Source organism: Anarhichas minor, unplaced genomic scaffold (assembly GCF_050575085.1).
Source record: "Anarhichas minor isolate MPS153535 unplaced genomic scaffold, ASM5057508v1 ptg000096l, whole genome shotgun sequence".
Classification (NCBI taxonomy): domain Eukaryota; kingdom Metazoa; phylum Chordata; class Actinopteri; order Perciformes; family Anarhichadidae; genus Anarhichas; species Anarhichas minor.
The window spans coordinates 525,749-545,000 of NW_027466542.1; the positions used below are offsets into that span (position 1 = coordinate 525,749).

Sequence of the window (19,252 nt, forward strand, 5' to 3'; positions counted from 1 at the left end):
GAAACGACAACAAAAAGATTTGTGTTGAAATAGCAACAATGTAATGTAACAACATAACCACTGTAAATAAGCAACAACTGCCCGTAGCAAACTCTCTGACGTAACGAGCGTAACAGAGTTAAGGAAGAAGCGTAAAGTCAACGTTGACTTTTGGTTTCACACGGGACACGAACAGCAGTCTCCTGGGTGAAAGTCCAATGCTAGCAAATAATCACTCATCATGATCCCATGTTAAAATTGCATTTTTTTTTTATTTCCGATTTTTTATTTCCCTCACAAAACCATATTACTTACTCTTCTGATCCTGTAATTATTTCCCATGTGACTATTCCAGTTGAGCAAATGATTACCCACCATAGAGCTATAGCATGTGAACTCCTTAGTTTCCCCCGTCTGAACCCCAGTGACTCGTACCAGCACGCTCAGATCACAAATAGGTTGCAGCTCTGAAGGATCCTGTGGGGTTCCTGATCTGAAGTCAGCCTTTCTTGGAGAAAGTGGTTCTGTCAAAAGCATTATGGTTACATATTCATGTATAGTAAAAACCTAAATCGGCTGCTTTACAGTAGACTGTGCCAGTAGACTGCAAAGACACAAACACAAGCTTCTCAGCAGGGTGTTTTCAATAATTGATATAAATCCTTTTAGTCACTGCAAGACTTTACTTCTGCCCGTCTGCGCCTGCAGTGTGAGACAACCTGAGTTTGCACAGGTGGAGAGGTTCAATCAATGCCAGGAGAGCAACTGAATTCACCCTGAATAGTAATGAGGATGGATCATGAGGGCTAAGGACGAGGAGAGCTCCTCATTGAATCTGGCCTGGCTGGAAAGTTTGAGACGGCGAAGCTAATCGGTGTGCTTGAGTTGGAGCGCACATGACTCGCTGCCAGCACACAGCTCGCTAAGACCAAAGCAGCCGATGTAAATCCAATGTGCAGGATCCAGCGGAGGTAGCCGTGCTTCAAAAGGCCCGATCAAACAGAGCCTCTGTGATGTGAACTACAGCACGGTGTCTAGTCCGTGATGTTTAAGCCTCGTCTTACCCCCAGAGACGTTCATTCACTCAGAAGAGATGTACTTAGCAGGGGTCTCCTGAACTTCTTTGTTCTGAATGTGTAACTTAGCGCTGAGGTTTTTTTTTTTTTTTTTTACTTCTCACCTGGCAATTGCATGAATGTTTCTGAAACCAGGTTTTCACGACCACAAGTTAGCAGTTAACTATTGCACTAGAGAGGACATTGGTACAATTATTTGATTACATGCTGTTATCTCGTGATCACCAGGATACTTGGGCACTGTCAACATAATTCTAACAAGTCATTATTTTTACCGTCATGAGTTTATCTTATCATTTTGAGATGTCAACATCACAAGACAGGGTCACGCAAGTTCAGGAAGGAAAAGATGTGCAAAACAAAAAGGATGATCACACAAGAAAACTCGTTTATTTTCCTGAGGAAAAGACCTTCATGGCCAAGTGATGGATTTGGACAGAGCTATACGTTGTAAACACACCTACGGCAGCTATATGCATTATTGTTCAAGCCATTCGATAACAGAATGCCTTCAAATCTCTACATCATTTGGGGAAAAAATCAATCTTCTGCTATATTTGATTTGAATGCCACAATAATCTGGACTGCTCTATTTAGGAATCAAGGATCCCCAACAATGGCAAGTTAATGTGGTCTTCAATATGCTGAACTGAATGTTAGGCCAACAGAAGAGCTCTGCCCTTGCTATCGACAACATGAAAGCATGAGGCTCTAATAACACTGCTGCATGTCCTTGTAACTTTTGTTCCAGTTCATTGTCTAGTTAATGCCAGTTTTATGAAGCATGACCATCAGTCAGTCAGCACAAAGGGCTGAATATTTGTATCCTTCACATATCAGCAGCAGTACCGGTGGGGTTGTTTCATTCAGTGTTCCAGTGGCCATATGTGCAGCAACAGAAAATATCACCACTGCACTTTGCACTTTTCAACTCAAAGTGGTCCTCACAAAGGTAGAAATACAAGAGCACACACAGAAGCTCACAGCCCATAGGTAACGCTGAGCTCCAACTGTCACGAAGGCAACACTTTTGTTCAGTTCATTATTGAAACCCGGCACTCCTCTTGGGTGCACCATCGCATCAAATATAGATATTCTGGATATTTTGTGCGTCTTTTCCTACACATCTCCCCCAAAATTGACAGACCATCTGCAGGACATGGAGTCTGTAACGATGATGGCTCTGGCAGAGTTTGTATGGCTTGCGGTGTGAATGTTGCCACATTAACCGGCAACAGCAAATTCAACTGTTCAGTCACACTGTGCGTTTTAACGATAATTGTAGCAGTGATGTAGGCGGATGACTATGTACGTCCCTGCGCCCTCCAACAAACGCTTATTCATAATATATACAAAAGTGCCACGCCATGTTACGTAACCGCTGTGTGTGTGTGTGTGTGTGTGTGGGTGTGCTCTCCAAGACCCCACTCCACCGATGTCTATGTTTAGCAGCCTATTCGTGTCTACAGTTAAATTGCACTTTCCACTCTAGTTATTACAGCGGCAGACGAAATATGAAAAGCGCTGAGGGCCACGGATAATAAGCACAGAAATAGAGCAGGCAGTGTGCAAACCGCAGCCTCATCATCACTGTACAGTCAAACATCCCCCCACACACACACACTCATATATTTATGGACTGCTATTTCTACGGGACAGACATGTCCCGACCAACACTTCAGGACAAATAGAACTCCGTCTCCCTGCCTCTCTTCCCGGCGTCCTCTTTCTGTCCCTCCTGCATCGCTTGCTTGGGTCTCGCTCTGCAGCCGGGCGGATGAGGATCTCTCCTCCCCCTCCTTCCATCCACCCTTCTCTCCAGTCTGCCGCCTCTGCGTCTCCCATGACAGGGAATGCTCAATCTGTAGGCTCTTCCTTTAAAAAAAAAAAAAAGGAAAGAAGGTTCAACCACACGCTCAGTGGCTGATAGATTGTACAGTAGTGACTCACTGGCACTGGGGAACGTGTCAGGGAGATATACAACACTGTTGTGTCTCTTTCTGAATCACTGCTTTATTACAGCACACGCACACACACAAAGTCACACAGACGGATGCCCACACAGGACCAATTAAACCTATAAAACACCAGACTGAAAACTGCACAAATGCCCATTTGTTGACACAAGCAGGGGAAGAAGAACTCGATTTATTTAAGTCAAATAGAGATGCCCAAGTCAAATATTACTGAGTGCTCTATTCCCTTAATGCCACTTCAGTCCAAATGTTCAAATTCTGTTCTCGCAACACAAAGACTAGCAGAAAATAATAAAAATGGCGGTATTTTGCTTTACATTACAAATAAATTCAACATCAAAGATTAATTTAAGAAACAACAGATATCCCGAATTTTAGTCCCTGGCCTACAGTATGTGTCAAACTCCAAAAACAATGGATCCAACCATTATTATAATACAGCTCAGCATCTTCGGACCCTAGTTAGACCAACACCAAGCCCATATCCTCATGTCTAAGACCCAAACTCAACCTGAGACCTGTATTTGTACATTTTTTATTTTCATTTCTGACCATTAGCCCGCCATGGAGGCTAATGCAATGCATGGGCTACACTATTTATTTTCCCTGCCTCCCACTTGGCATTGCGTATACTTGGAACACATGGCACACATGGACACAGACTGGTACAGTTGTGTGGCCACACAAGCATTTACATCATGTTTCTCTTGTGAAACGTTTTGATTTTTTTTTGGTAGCCGATCCAATGTGTTCAGCTATTGTCACATTACCCATGCTGACAACACAACATGGTCAAAAGTATGTGCACACTCAAACAGTACACCTATATACTACGACAGCTGAACGAAAGCATAATCTGATTCTTTAACAGCCTTCACTAGGGCTGGACCATATAGCCACAAATGTTATCACATAGGGTCTATATTGCATATCGCTTTTTGTTTTTTATATTGATGTCAGTAATAACAATAGTAATATATGTCAGTAACTATCAGCATACATATTTAATGATAATAATAATAATAATGCTTTTACCCATTTTGCATTCTTCAAGTAGAAGACGTATGAAAATCAAGTAACTGAAATTGTGTGTAACATTTCCTAACACATCTACATCTAATTACTACTATAATTGCATATGTATCATAAATGTACGTCTACGGCGGAGGCTACAACGTATCGGCTGTTCGTCTAGTGTTTTCGCGAGTAGAAGAAAACGGATTCAAAAATAACTGTTGAAAATAAAGTACATAAATGTATCTTCATTATCATGAAAGATTTTATCAAGAAATAATATTTCGAGATTGTTTTATCGCCCAGCCCATAGCCTTCACTCTTGTGATGTCAGGCTTTTAACCCATTCAGCCACAATAGCATCATTTGTCATGCCACAAGTGTTGGATGTGTTTAAGGTCACGACTCAGTCAAGTTCTTCGATACCAAACTGGGAAAAAAAGCAATTTGTGTATGGAGCCAGCTTCATGGACTAGATGATGAAACAGGAAAAGAAGAGCACTTGTCTGGAATATCATTGTATAATGTAGCATTTGTTCCCCCCCCTTACTTCACACACACATTAATGCAGATAAGCTGGTGGTTCACAGGTGTTGGAGGGTCACGATGGCTCCGTTCAGCCATGTCAGCATGTGTCGCTCTGCTCGTGGCATCTGGCTTTCTATCTCATTTTCGCAAAGCACAATAGCTGCTAAAAAAAGACCGTTGGAGTGAAATGATTATATTCTGTGCTTGTGTTCTGATGTGGGTTTTTGGAAGCAGTTGCTTGGGGCACAGGTGGCGTTTGACCTTAAACGTGCTTCACACATGCACAGATAGATAATGCACAACTTAAGACAGGCAGAAACATCTGTGCACACTCCCACACACTCACACAGACACACAATCTCACAGATTACATCTAGTTTACTGAACTGCTTGTTCTGCTCAGACATGATAGACAAAACCCTGATAGACAAGCAGATGGGTCCATGATTTCAAATATAGGATTCATGGCCACATGTTCAGCCTCAACATTATGTTCATTTTTTGGAAAGATGCCTCTGTTTCATGGAACCGTGCAGCGATGACCTGTCCTGAGTTCTAATATATCCCTTCAATATAAGCTTCATAGTGCAAATGAAGTGTTGGAACAACCATACGCAAGATGTTGATGTAATGTTGCACAATGTGGAAAATGTTTTATTCGAGGTGCCATTTTGTCTCGTAAAATCAAAGTTGAAGAGGTTAAACTGCATGTTAGTTTGGCTTTTGACATGCCTTCATGATTTAAAGCCTCCCCGCTGAATTTAACTCAGTAGGTGTCAGGGGATATGAGCTTCCAGACATGGCTTCTGTCTGTACTCAAAGCCCCTTAAAAGAGCTCCTCACTGTTAGCGCCTCACTGGAGGCTTTCCTCTCTATGGCGACAGAAATGGAAAACTCAACACCTGATTCTCACCCACACACACACACACACACCTGCACAAGTAGAAGAATTTACAAGAAAACCTGCTGAAACCTATTTGCAATGTTTTCAGTATTATTATTTCAGTTTCAAGTATTATCAGTAGAATGTATCGAAGTATCCAAAGTAGTTAGTGGTGTGCCTGAACAATGGTGCCTTCCAGCGTGCTAAATTATTGATGTGTGAACCTCTAACCAATTATGTGTCGTGTTGTTTCTGGTGCAGCTGGTGCCACGTCTGACTACTTTACTATTCTGCTGAGTAGTTGAAAGGTATTGCTTAACATTTTGCGAAATAATGGTCATTTGCTTTACTTTTGAGAGTGCAATAAGAAGATGGATCATCAATCTCATGTCTGTGTGTTAAGAACAGGACGCAGTTAGCCTAGCTTAGCATAAAGACTGGAGGCAGGGGGCCATTTATGTTTTTTTGATTGACCGAACTTGGGGTTCCGTGTAGCACACCGTGTTGCAGTCTTTTTGGCAGAGTGGGGGCACGCAACAGTGACGGCCGTACCAAAATGAAGACAAAGCTGAAGCAAGTTCCTCAACATCAGCATTTATTCCATTATTTTTTATTCTGACAGCCATTATTTTGCTTTTGCCCTAATCACTTTGCCAGCATCTTCAGCCAAGCTTAAAATGTTTTATTGACATTTTGGCGTTTTCTGTTTATTTCTGGCATTCTGTCTTTTTGTATGCGCATATTCAAAATGCACTTAAAAACATGGATGGAAACGTACAGAATTGGAACCGTACAGAATTTGAAGTTGTATTTGGAGTCGTCGATTCATATGTGACTATGCTTCATATGTGATTATGCATACGCTATGCAAATAGGCCACTTGATGCCTCGGCTCTATTGTTGGGGAGGTTAAATGGGGAGCAGTGTGCCGATGGCCGGGGACAGCGCAGATTAATACCGCCGTTCCCATCGTCCTCCTCCCTCTGTCTGCCCCTCCTTCTTCCTCTCTCTCTCTCTTTCTCTTTTGTATGATGAGGGGCAGAGTCAGTTCCTGTGTCATTGTTAAGGATCCATCTGCCCAGCCACACACACACACACACACACACACACACACACACACACAGAGCGGCGGCAGCAATTAAACCTGTTTGACACACTTGACAGAGAGGAGCTTTGGGCTGTGTGTCCGGCACGAGCCATCTGTGAAACAACCACACACAAACACACATAAACACAATCATGATGTGTGTGTGTGTGTGTGTGTGTGTGTGTGTGTGTGTGTGTGTGTGTGTGTGTGTGTGTGTGTGTGTGTGTGTGTGTGTGTGTGTTGCTTCAATAAATAGATTCCATACATTGACATTGCTGAGTTCCCCTCTATTTTTTTAACTTTTCATATTTGGGAAAGAGAACCCAGCGTCCTCCTTCTCTTCTCATCTTGTGATGGACAGAAGAGACAGTCAAGTCAAAGGGGGATGAACGGACGAATGGATAAACGGACGGACGGATGGACGGATGGGTGGATGGATGTAGAGGGAGGACAGAATGGATGGATGGCAGATTGGGGAGCAGACCTTTCATTTATTGTTGCTCCCTGAATTAGGACACCAGGCAGACACATAGATAGACAGAGCAGCTGTAATTACTGGTGGCAGCAGCCCCCATCTGAATATATTGTATTGATATTAGGCTGTTAACAGGAGATTACCATGTGGATGACTGGGGGTCTGGGCCAGTCTGGGTCTCCACTGTGTGCTTTTGGGGCAGCTGATTATGATGATGCCATTGTTCTTTTTTCTTTTTTTTTCTAATCTTAAAAGTGCTCTACTTTCTGCTCTTGGCACAGGAATAGAAGCCGAGAGAGGCAGTAATAGGCTCATGGGTTCATTTTATTTTTGTTTTACCAGTTTTCACCAAAAAAAAAAACCTGAGTTAATCAGCTTAAACAAACTTGTCATCTCAATTTGGTTTGTGCATGCAGAACACGCATATGCATAGAAAATAAAAATATGTAACTCTTCCAAAAACAGACCTCTGGAAAACCAACCAAAACCCGACATGCAAAAATACATTTCAAAAAAACAGAGAGTCCCATCCGAAAAGGCCATAGGATTATTAGACCGCATCTAAACTGCTGTCGACCCAAATAGAGCCAAGCAGCGAGAGAGCACGACACTGGAAGCAGCATAATCCGATACCAATTAACATGCAGGTGCAGCCGAAAAGAGCAGCAATGCGTCCTGATGTCCTGAGAATGAATGAAAAGTCGCCTTAAAACACTTTTTTTTCCCTGTGATGATGATCCACTCCAGTGTCAGACATATTGACAAAAACGCACGGCAATAGAACTAGATCCTAACTGGACCCAGTCACACTGAATCTGACTTTGCTCCGTTGCTATGAACCGACTTGAGCTGTGAAGCAAGGAGAGAAAAAGAGGATTGTGCTGTGGATCAGTTGGAGATCTTTAGAACTGATTTAACTGTTACATAAACCTGCAGTAACAGATTGTTTGGCCACTTGGGGCATCGAATACAACACTGACCTGGGATCACCTTCTAAGTTAATGTGACAAACTTGTTAGAAAAATGTTGCCTGATTTTGAATAGAACAGACACTTGGCAACATTATCTATAATAGTATAATATAAGTCTGGCTCTTTAGCTGCGATATGTGTTCCACTTTCTTCGCTATATATAGTCGTTAACTGTGTGTGTCTGCTGTTTGGTGCTGAGCAGCATACGCTCTGGTTTAATAGCTTTTTTCTTGCTGAGAATAGCTGCCTGCTTCGACCGAAAAACAGCGCCATGAAAGCGGTGAGAGTGAATCCAAACAGTCAAATTAAAACAATGAGCTCAAAGACACTGTAAAGCTCTTAGAACTGCAGAGTCAGGTGATAATTATCTGTGCGTTTGTCACTACGAGGGACATCTTTCCCATAAAGTGTGGTCATTTGATCCATTGTAAAGATTAGAATATTGATGATAGCAGCTTCAAAAATATCTTGTCAAAGAATGAGGAGCCATACATTAGGGAAGCACCAGACAACTTGTTCAGTCCCGAGACAGATATCTGGGATTTGGGTATCGGCCGATACAGATCTGATACCAATGTTTGATTAAGCTGTATGCGTCACTGTGTGGAAGTGGGTGGAGTCATTCAGGCTTGACTTAAACATGGCTTTCCAAATGTTCTAAAGCAAATATATAGCGTGTATAAAATAGAATAGAATTTTATAGGTCGGCCCCATTCTCACCAGCTATTTGAGTCAGCCCGATGTACGATACATTGGTCCTACAATCCCGTAAATGCATAATATCCATTTTAGCAGGTGTGTGTTTTGATGTGTGCGTGTGTGTGCAGTAATCCCTGTATTATAGGCTTCTTAAATACATGTTTACACCTCTCTAGCATCCCTAAGCGTATGTTTAAGAGACTATATCATTTATTGTAACTACTTACCTCACTGTAGGGGGCTTGGTTCATGTTGTAAACAGAAAATGTTCCTCAGCTAGAGTTAAACAAGCCCACTGAACAAACAAACTCTAGCCCCGGACACATCGCTGCAGTGGAAAAGGACATTAGGGTGACTTTTGTCGGAAAGCTAATTACCATGTGATAGTTTATTTAATGTTTTACACTAATCATGATCCAAAACACATTGCAGTGATTGGTTTTTTTTATGTTTTCCTTACCTTTCAGTGGGCCATTGCTTGAAATCATTTCACCATGGCATGAAAATCAACTTGAAACATGCTTGATTTGTTTATTCCACCATTTGTGTCATTTTGCATGCTAATGCTGCTGAAATGGTGGATTCATTTGGGGAGTATCCAGGTTGGCATTATTTAATATTTTGTTATTATCAACAAATTTCATTGGTTCCTATGGAACATGCATTGTTCCATTTTTTTAAAAGGCTCTGTAATTTCCTAAAACAGCATGGGCACTGTAATGTGTAGCAAACAGTGCATATATTGAACTCTGTCCATCAGTGGATTAATCTACATTTGGTGCTCTTATGAGTATTTGGGGCAGCAGGATGGTGAATGTGGGATTGAGTCAAATAAACTTTTGTGTGTGTGTGTGTGTGTGTGTGTGTGTGTGTGTGTGTGTGTGTGTGTGTGTGTGTGTGTGTGTGTGTGTGTGTGTGTGTGTGTGTGTGTGTGTGTGTGTGTGTGTGTGTGTCCGTTCATGGTAATGAAGGAACATGTGCAAGAGTGTGGCTTAATGTATTTTTGGACAACAATCTCTTTGCTCTATTTCACAGAAGAATAAGATGTATCTGGCTTTTAGATACACACACAATACTTGTAAATAGGATCAATTTATTGTTGGTTTGGTTGTATGGTATAAAAAGCACATTCACAAATGTAAAAACATTTAGGTTTGCTTTGGGAAAACGTAAAACATGTAATTTGTAAAAAAAGTGGGCTAAACATGCAAAAACACTGCCATAGTCTGCAGTAGCAGCCAGTAGTTTGTAGTTACATACAGCCAGGCAGCAGGAAGGTAAGGATCTGACTGGAAAACCACAGAATTTGTAAGTTGCTCTTCAGAGGCTGAAGTCATTTCCCTATTGGCTTTCAAATGCAGCTTCTGAGTTTGCGCAAAGAGGCTCTGTCAGCGTCGTGCCTGGGAAAGAAAGAGTCCAACCAAGGGGGGGAGGGGGGGTTGTATTAATACAATACAGGCAGAACGTGTGAGCGGAATGAATAGGTTAGATAAGAGTAATGTTTACTAGCTGGTACACGTTGTCAATATCCACTACAACAAGGATCTATTTGTATTTCGTTTTGGTGTATCACAGTTAGGGAAGTCAAATCCCCCCTCCCCCCCGTATATTTCGGCGTAGTGGTTCGTCCCAGCCGTTGTCAGCCTCAGCCAGCCTCCTCTTGTCAGTGCTCTTCTTAAAATGAAGCTAGCAAGCCGGCGGCACCAGCGGCGGAAAAGGAGAGGGGACTGAAATGTAGAGCTGGCATCTACTTTCCACCGTTTAAAGGACGCTTTTATATATATGTGTACATATACACATATAGAGGGCCTTCATGAAGAGCCCCAAGTTATTAACTCTATTATTATGTCGGAGGGAGCAGTGCTTTTTGTACACAGTTCGTCTATTTATTCCAGTCTGAAGCCGGAATTCAGATAGAAGACTTCTAAGTAGATAGATAGATAGATAGATTAGCTTATCCAATCGAGTTTTTAATACGTCGGTTTGCTTTTGCCAGCCGTTCGCATTTTTTACGGTTTTGTTCTTACCCGTTTCGTGGAGAAAGAGTGTCAGGTTAAGCCACACGCAAGCAATGTATAATACAGATTGGACCACGGAGAAAGCCGGTGAGGAAGGAGACTGGAGGGACGTGACGATGCCCTACTCCACAGAGCTGATCTTCTATCTGGAGATGGACCAGCCGCCAGGTAAGGAGGCCTGTGACGGCAGAGCCTAATATCGGACATTGAAAGTTGTGCTGGAGAGGTGTTGTGTTTGGTGTCCGTTCAAATCGTCGGAAAGTTTTAAAGCGTAACGTTACATCCTGTCCCCCGGCGGTCCAGACTGTATGGGTCCCTGCCGACATCCAGGTCGTCGTTTCTCGAGTGATTTCACTTGTGTCTGCTCATTTAGTTTTTTTTTTTTTTTTTTTTTTTTTTTTTTTTTTTTATTAAAGGATTTAACTGTTAAATGACAGTTTTCGGCACCGATGACAATGCTTTAAACTCATTTGACTTTGTGTTTCTTGCTCTCCAGTGCACCCGTTGTAGCATTAATGCGCCTGTGTAGATGTATATATGCATATTTCTGCTGTGACACAGTGGCTGCAGCTCTCCTAAGCTGCACTCGCAGACTCATTTAGGAGACAATAGTCCCATGTAGTCTGTAAACAGAGGTAGCCGATATCCTCCTCTGACCATCTGCATATAATGCGTGCTGGTAAATAAATGACAACGATGGCAGACATCGCAGCCCAAATTATTTTGGACTAAAAAGCCCAAAAAAAACACCAACGCAGTTCTTTGCAGCCGAGTTTCATTCTTGAAGCCAGTCTCTGATTTCTCCAACTACCTGCATATTTCATTTTCTGTTATTCACGTTTCTGCACAATCAAACTCTAAATGAAACCGAATCACCCCGAAATTAGCTCTGTCCGATGCCGACGACGGACAAGGGGGGATGGGACACCGAGAACAGAAAGGGGAACGGGGAATATAAAGTCCCGAGCGTTTCATAATCATAACATCCATTACTGACGTGCATTTATACGTATCTTTCTCCCCATCTCTAGCAAACTGTCACCCAGAATTCAATATGTTACATTCATTCCTGCCTCCATTCAATAATTGCTCGGCAATTGTGCCCGTGTCATTTGACTCCTACCCTCCCCCCTCTCTCTCTCTTTTCTCCCCCTGGTGCGCTGAATGGATCATGGCTCAGATGTGGGACGTTGTGTTGTTTCCAGGAGGCGCTGTTGAATGCAGTTTGCCCGGTAGCTCTGTCCCTTTTCCCCCCTCCTCTCCCCTCCTTTCTCTCTCTCTCTCTCTCTCTCTCTCTCTCCTCCCCATTTATCCATTGAGATGTGCTGTATATTCTGCAGCCACCATGAAGTGCAGCATTGTGTCCTATCTTTGGCATGTTGCAGAGATGATGCATTTAAAAAAAAATAAAAAAATCTCCTAAGGTGAAGAGGCTTTATCAAACAAAAGTATTTCAAGCATTAGAATACACTGATTTAAACTGTAGGATGGTGTTTTCAGCTTTATGTGAAGTTATGAGAATTTGTTGCATGCACAGCTTCATTTTTCTGGTGCGTTCGTGAAAACCTGAAGTGCTTTGTTGCTGCTTTTATTTTGAGGTGTGTTGAAGTCCATGTGAAGTGGACTGGTGCAGTGTCTCCACTTTCCTCTTTCTGCTCCTTTTAAAGTTAACTCCTCCTTTTTTTGGGGGGGGGAGACCTCCCGACCGAACGAGAGAGGCATCGATTGTCTTTCTTTCTTCCGTGTCTGGCGTTTTTTTTTGTCTCTGTCTTTCTCTCTCTCTGCTTGACAGTCATTGTGTTGGAGCTACAGTAGAGTGAATGGACAGTGCTCGGACTCGATGCGTCGGATGTGTGACTGCAACACACTGGCTTTTTACTGGCGATTCACACACTTAACTGCCGCTGGACCTTTGCTTATATAGCACCCGGAGCTATTCATTCATTCTTTCACCCATAGGGTCATTGTCATGGTTGACAAAGAGTAATGTATAAAGAAGCAACATTTCATCCCAGCTTAATGAGCAATTGTGCTCCCTCCATGCTGTGAATAATGCAATCCGCAAAGACTATATATATATATATATATAGCATTTTGTACTTTTGGAAAATCTATCTTTTTGACAATGCAGATACACTTTTATCTCTAGCTCATACCTGCAGTGTGTTTTATACTATTATGGGTCTTTGTGTGTGTGTGTGTGTGTGCACGAGTCACCCCTTTTGCCTGAATGAGCTCATCCTGTCTGCTCCTCGTGTGTCTTTGTTTTGACATAACCGACATCTAATCTAAAGAGCTAAGGAGACGCGAGAGAGGGTGAGAGACGAGGAGAAGCGGGAGAAGCGACAGAGGGAAGAAGGGATGATGATGAAGAGACGTAGGGAGAATAGATGACAAGCGTCCCGCAGAAGAGATTATGTATTGCGCTTGAGTTGAATCGCGGAAGCCTCAATGATGGTTATAGTGTGTGTATCTGTGTGTAATGGATGGTGTGTGTGTGTGTACATGTGCATCTGTGGATGTGGGGTGCACGATGAGTCTCGTCTTCCGATGGAAAATCACTGTGACATTATTGTTAAAGGACCATGCCAGAGGTTTCTGCATGTCTTTGCTTCATTTACAGCGACTCCCATGTACTGCACATCACTTCCCATTCCTCCCTCCCTCCAGCTAGCTTCTATTCACATCTACCCAGCATAAAGACCAACATGCACAGGCTTGAAACGTCCTCTTTATCACAGTCTGCATTTCTATCACAGATTATTCCCATGCAACAGTATTGTTACTTTGACAACAGTACAAGCAGTAGAGCTGCTTTTTTTGTTCGGTGAATAACAAACTAATTGCTCCTTAAGGTCCATAGTCAGTTGTGGTCAGTGATGATATGATCATATTGTGTTGTTTTAAATGATTTTGTGCATTGAGCATCAATTTCAATATATGTAACTATAATTTGCCCAAATTGGCCATATTGTGATATATATATATTGGAACAATGTTGCTGTTAATATCGTGATCTATCAACCAGCCCTGCATTAGTCTATGAGGACCAGATTGTAATCGATTTTTCTACATGGGTGCACTCGCCTTCAGAAGGAAAATTACATTGGAGGAACAGATTTAGTACAAGTGATCAAAGAAATGTTACTGTGGTGGATTAACTAATGTAAGCACAGTGCCAACTTTGATTTTTTTATTTTATTTTTTTTAATTGTTACCTGGGCTAAAATATGCAGAACCAGCAGTATAGACCCGCCTCTCTTGACATAAAGGACATGCACAGCGGAGATGTCAAAGCCTCTTCACATGAAGGACGTAATGACCATTCGTAGGATCAGATTGACATGTCGTCCATAAGAGCTTGTTATCCTGTCCATATGTCACTGAGTGAATAGAGCTTTGTATCAGGATCATAATCTGCACATTAACGAAGCACACGCTAAACCAAACCTCATATGGGCTAAAACTATTACAGAATCCGCATTAGTGTAGTTGTTTGACAAAAGAATCCCGACTCAAGGTCCACTTACTGCCTTCTTTCAGAGCTTTCAACCACACGGATCACGTATCACACGGTCTTCCTCCGCGAACATAAAAGCAGATGTTGAGTCAAATTTTGGAATTGTCGGGGGGAAATTTTAAGAAAATGTGAGGGTGTGAAATAATTTGACTTGATAAGTGCTATTTATTTTAGTGGTCTGGCAGCTGGCTCATTGGTTTGGGCTGTGTGTTCACGTTTTGTCCCAAAAGGTTTGATGTTTCCAAAAAAAAGACCAAGCATCCTTTGGTTGCAGCTGCTCAAATGTGAGGATTTGCAGTTTTTCTCTGTTTTTATACCATTGTAAATTTAATATCTATTAAGTTATGGACTGTTTGAGCTAATTTGTTAGATCACTGCGTATATGTCTTTAGTTGTGTGTTTAAATGAGACTCTTAAACACACGTTGAGCTGCGAGTCACCCTGTGTTTAATAGGAGACGACCTGTTGATTGTGTGCGTGTGCGTGTGCGTGTGCGCGCGTGTGTGTGTGTGTGGTGTCCCAGAAGGAATTGATATACCACCGGGTAGCTCCGCCCCCCTCCTTTTCTTTCTTTCTATCGAGAGGCACGCCCCCCTCGCTGCGGCCTGATTGGCCGAGGGGGCGGGCCTCTATGCAGGGATTAGTCAGAGCATCGGCTGTCTTTTAGGAGCAGCCTCGCTCTACTCTTTTCTTCAGTCTGACTGAGCAGAGAGCAAGAGGAGGTGGAGGAGGAGGAGGAGGAGGAGGTAGAGGAGGAGGAGAGAGAGGGGGACAGTGAGTGAGTGTGAGAGAGAGAGAGGAGGAGGGAATCAGCTGAGACGAGTGACAGCATGCAGCTAACAGAGAGTGCGATGATTGAGGACGGTAGGCTCAGAGACCAATTTGATCTTTTGGTGTATTTTCTCTTTTGTCACTGCCTTTGTTTGTCTTCTCTTTCTCATACTTCACTTTTCCTCCTCCAATCTGTGTACATTCATTTGCAATGTTGACTAGTTTCACACTTTCTTTTTCATATTTGTCCTCTTTTATGCTGTTGCAGTCCCCTCTTTGATTCTTCTTGCAGCACATGACTTAACACTTTCAGAGTGTGTGTGTGTGTGCGTACGTTTGTCTTCCTTGTTTCTCTGTTGCTGAGTTTGCTTTTGTACTCGACAATTTGGGGAATTAGTGCTGCAATGATAAGTCGATCCACAGAAAGTTGCTTGTATAGCAAAAATAACAATTGCTATCGGGTCCCAGTCTCTCAAATGTGAGAATTTGCTGTTTTGCTCTGTATGTTGTAAATTAATATTTTTTTACATTTTGAATTGTTGCTCAGACACAAATAGAAATGGCTCTGGATATGTCTAATGTTGCAGCAATCTGGATTCTGATTTAAAAAGCTGAAGAGTCTTGCGCTGTAGAGCATCTCCATGTGTGAGGTGTGTGTGTGACGCTGGTACACACCCACAAACTGCTCACACACGCCACCTGCAGCTCCTCACTTTGTCCACATGTAAAGTCGTGGAAATAGCACAGATCGAGGAGCAGATTTCTCCGGAACGGTTCATTCACTTTCACGTGCTTTGAGTGTTTTTGCTTAAGTTCTGCAGTGTATGTCGTAATGTCTCTGCATGTAAACTCGTGTTGCAGTAAAGATCTTTGTTACCGCGCTGTCACGTGTGTGTGTGTGTGTGTGTGTGTGTGTGTGTGTGTGTGTGTGTGTGTGTGTGTGTGTGTGTGTGTGTGTGTGTGTGTGTGTGTGTGTGTGTGTGTGTGTGTGTGTGTGTGTGTGTGTGTGTGTGTGTGTGTGTGTGTGTGTGTGTGTGTGTGTGTGTGTGTGTGTGTGGCTCCTTTGTCTGGGGAGGGAGGAGGCAGGCTGCCTTTGTTCACCATCCCTCTTGCTCCCTCGCAGTAGTTGTGAGAGATGTGTACTTAATTTTTACAGATTTAGAACAATACATTTGTGTGAGTTCTCATATTTCCTGACGTGTTCAGACTCTGTCCTCTTCAGCAGGATGGTTGTCATTAGTGAGTTTGACTTGTTTTAAGCAGGACAGAGGTCTGAAGGAGCCGGCTCATCACGAGCGTTGTCCAGTGAGTGGGAGGGTTCGGCCCCATCAATGCTGCAGAGGTCACCCACTCTGCTTGATTTAATGCTTCAAGTTCCCAATGGACCTTTGCAACAAAGGGTCATTTTGCTGGTTAAACTTATGCATTTTTATCTTATTGTTACTGATGTAGTCCTTTAACTTTTGCTCAAATGACTTCAGCAAATTTAAGATGTTTAACATTTTATTGAGACATCAATTAAACCTTAAAAAAAAAAGATTAGAATAATTGTTAATGAAGATGACAAAGGGCCAATCTATTGTCCTTTATGATGCTCTACGTTGTGGGGTCCATGTACTTGCACACTGGGAGCAACATGCTAACACACAGTGCATTTCTGTTATAGCAGTGTTCTTCTTTGTTACCTTTTTAATTGTGTGTGTGTGTGTGTGTGTGTGTGTGTGTGTGTGTGTGTGTGTGTGTGTGTGTGTGTGTGTGTGTGTGTGTGTGTGTGTGTGTGTGTGTGTGTGTGTGTGTGTGTGTGTGTGTGTGTGTGTGTGTGTGTGTGTGTGTGTGTGTGTGTGTGTGTGTGTGTGTGTGTGAAGACAGAGGGGAACAGTGCAGCTGCAGAATGACAGCTTTGGCTGCAGTAACTGACTGCTGTGGTGATGTGAGAGAGAGGGAGGAAGAGAGAGCAGGTTGAAGGAGAACAAAGAACAGGAGAGGAAGAAGAGATGCCACTGTTACTCATCTGCTCTTGGTGTGTGTGTACCAATCTTTTTTTTTTTTACTAGCAGGCCAACCTATTTGATGAGGTCTTCACATCATGAAGTGAGCAAAAGGTCCAAGGCTGCTGGCTGTTGTTTTTGTAATTCAGACTGTTTCACTGCTCATAACACACAATGTCCTGTAGTAACTGAAATCACACCACTATAAGACAGCAGGTGGAGATTGTTACGTAACAAAGAGGATCATGATCTATAATCTAGTTTTATGTGGACATTTAAATATGTTAAATAACGTACTACACATTAGCTAGTGTTATGGCCCTCTGGTGGTTATGGGGCCCTCAGCCCCCTTTTTAAACTGTGTGACAATTTATACCAATGTCTAAACCAGAGCTAAAAGTGTGTGTGTGTGAGATGGGAGCTCTCCAGTAATTGTACTGCTGTTCCTTAAACTGTATCCAGATGTGCCTGGAGACTTCTAAAAACCTTGGTGTGTGTGTCTTGGTACTGTGGGTCATATTCAGGCTAGCTCTCTGTTTGCACACAGCATGGCAGCAAACAAGTACTTGTGTTTGTTATGCTTAGGCCTGTCCCGAAAACGACATTTGTAGACCATTTTATGCCATTGGTATAATGATATTAGCATAAACCGATAAAACAGAAATAACTGTTGACTCTTGAGCTCTATAAATAAAAAGTGCAGTGTCTGCGCACTGCGTGTAATGACAAAGGGAAATGTCGATGTCAGTAAAAATGATTGAGGTCATGTCCATATATGGTACCATACTCCGATAATTATCCCAACAGGCCTGGTAACGCTGTTAGCATTCATGCTGAATCTACCTTCAGACTTTAAAACGCAGCTGGCTATGTGCATTTCTGATTTTGTAGATTGCTACATTGACCCCAAAGATCAATGCACTTTTTGTGGGAAAAAATTAACTCTTGAGAAAAACAGAAAATGCTAACGTGTATTGTTTTAAAAAAATCCTTTTTATAACTAGGCTAGCACAATCATCCATTAGTCACTTTAACGAGTGAACCTAGCCAGCAACGCCGAGTTACAAACCAGAAGAGTCAAGTTTAACATCATCTGCTATGATATCAACGACGGATGATTAACGGGAGGTTTCCCTGCAGCCGCTCGGTGGACGAGAGAACCTCCATGAAAACAAAGGTGTTGGCAGTCGTAACAAACTTCCTTCTCCTCCTCAGGACCTAAAACGCCTCACAGGCTCGTGTGTGTGTGTGTTGCATGTGCTTTATGACAGAATAATTACTGTGATGATGTATGGGCTGTACTTGTCATTCCACTGTTGGGCCTGTGTGTTTAATAGCAACACGCTCACCAACTGCACCGCTCCAGCATTTGTGTGGTGTAAAAAAAAAAACAGCTGCTGTGTTACAATTTGCATATGAAGTGTGTGTGTGCATGTTTGGGGATGAATGGAAAACATTCCCCAGCCTCTTCTGGTGTAATTGGTCGCACGCCGCTGTAAAGTAATGAAATATGGGGAGAGTAGTTACACTGCTTCGCTTCCTCTCCATCAGCAGTCATGGATGGGTGGTTGACCTCGGGGGGGTTTTCTACAGCAAAGTTCAAGTTACACAGTGCATGTACACCAGCTCTTCTTTTTTTCCCCAATAGTAACATATTGCCTCTTTCTCTCCTCCAGCTCTTCCTCCGAAGCCGGCAAAGCCACAGCAGCCCTGCTCCGTCGGGTTGGGAGGGGGCAGCAGCAACGGCACCAAGGACGGAGGAGCGGGAGGCTCACTGCAAGAGGCCGAGTGGTACTGGGGCGACATATCCAGGTAACACACATAGCGACTGAGCAGATTGTACCTATCTACTATATCAACCGATAATGTTCAAATGAGTTGTTTGTTTTACGCTCAAATTATTGGCATTAAATAGCAAATATTTTTAAAATATTTTAAATTGAAAAATCTAAATCTGATCCCGTAAATCACCAAAACGTCTGTTACAAAGGGTGATGTATTCATGTTTGTGTGGTTTACACTTTATTCTAAAGTTTCAGTGAATACTTTAAAGATATACGTCCTGATTCTTGATATAGTCCAGTCCTCAAACTTCCCAGTGTCCTTGGAGTTGAGTTTCAGAACATCAACAGAAATCCTTTTCATAAAATCAGTGTTTTTGTAACGTAAAAGTGATGAGTCTGAGCTTTTGAGGCTTTTGTCACTGCCTTACCCTCCTAAGTGCAGGTTAGTGCTCAGCCACAATCCACACATACTTGGACTATAAC

At 42.6% G+C, this 19,252-nt stretch overlaps 1 protein-coding gene across 4 annotated transcripts in view; it reads left to right on the forward strand.

The window, feature by feature from the left end:
- Positions 1-19,252, forward strand: part of pik3r3b (phosphoinositide-3-kinase, regulatory subunit 3b (gamma)) — a 175,247-nt gene that overhangs the window by 151,797 nt on the left and 4,198 nt on the right. For 3 of the 4 annotated variants that reach the window (XM_076082582.1, XM_076082583.1, XM_076082584.1), the window contains exon 8: positions 18,662-18,797. In XM_076082582.1, coding sequence (XP_075938697.1) covers positions 18,662-18,797 — 136 coding nt within the window. Of the gene's footprint in view, positions 1-10,371; positions 10,875-18,661; positions 18,798-19,252 lie in introns of those variants that run through there. The other variant, XM_076082585.1, reaches the window with a different exon arrangement.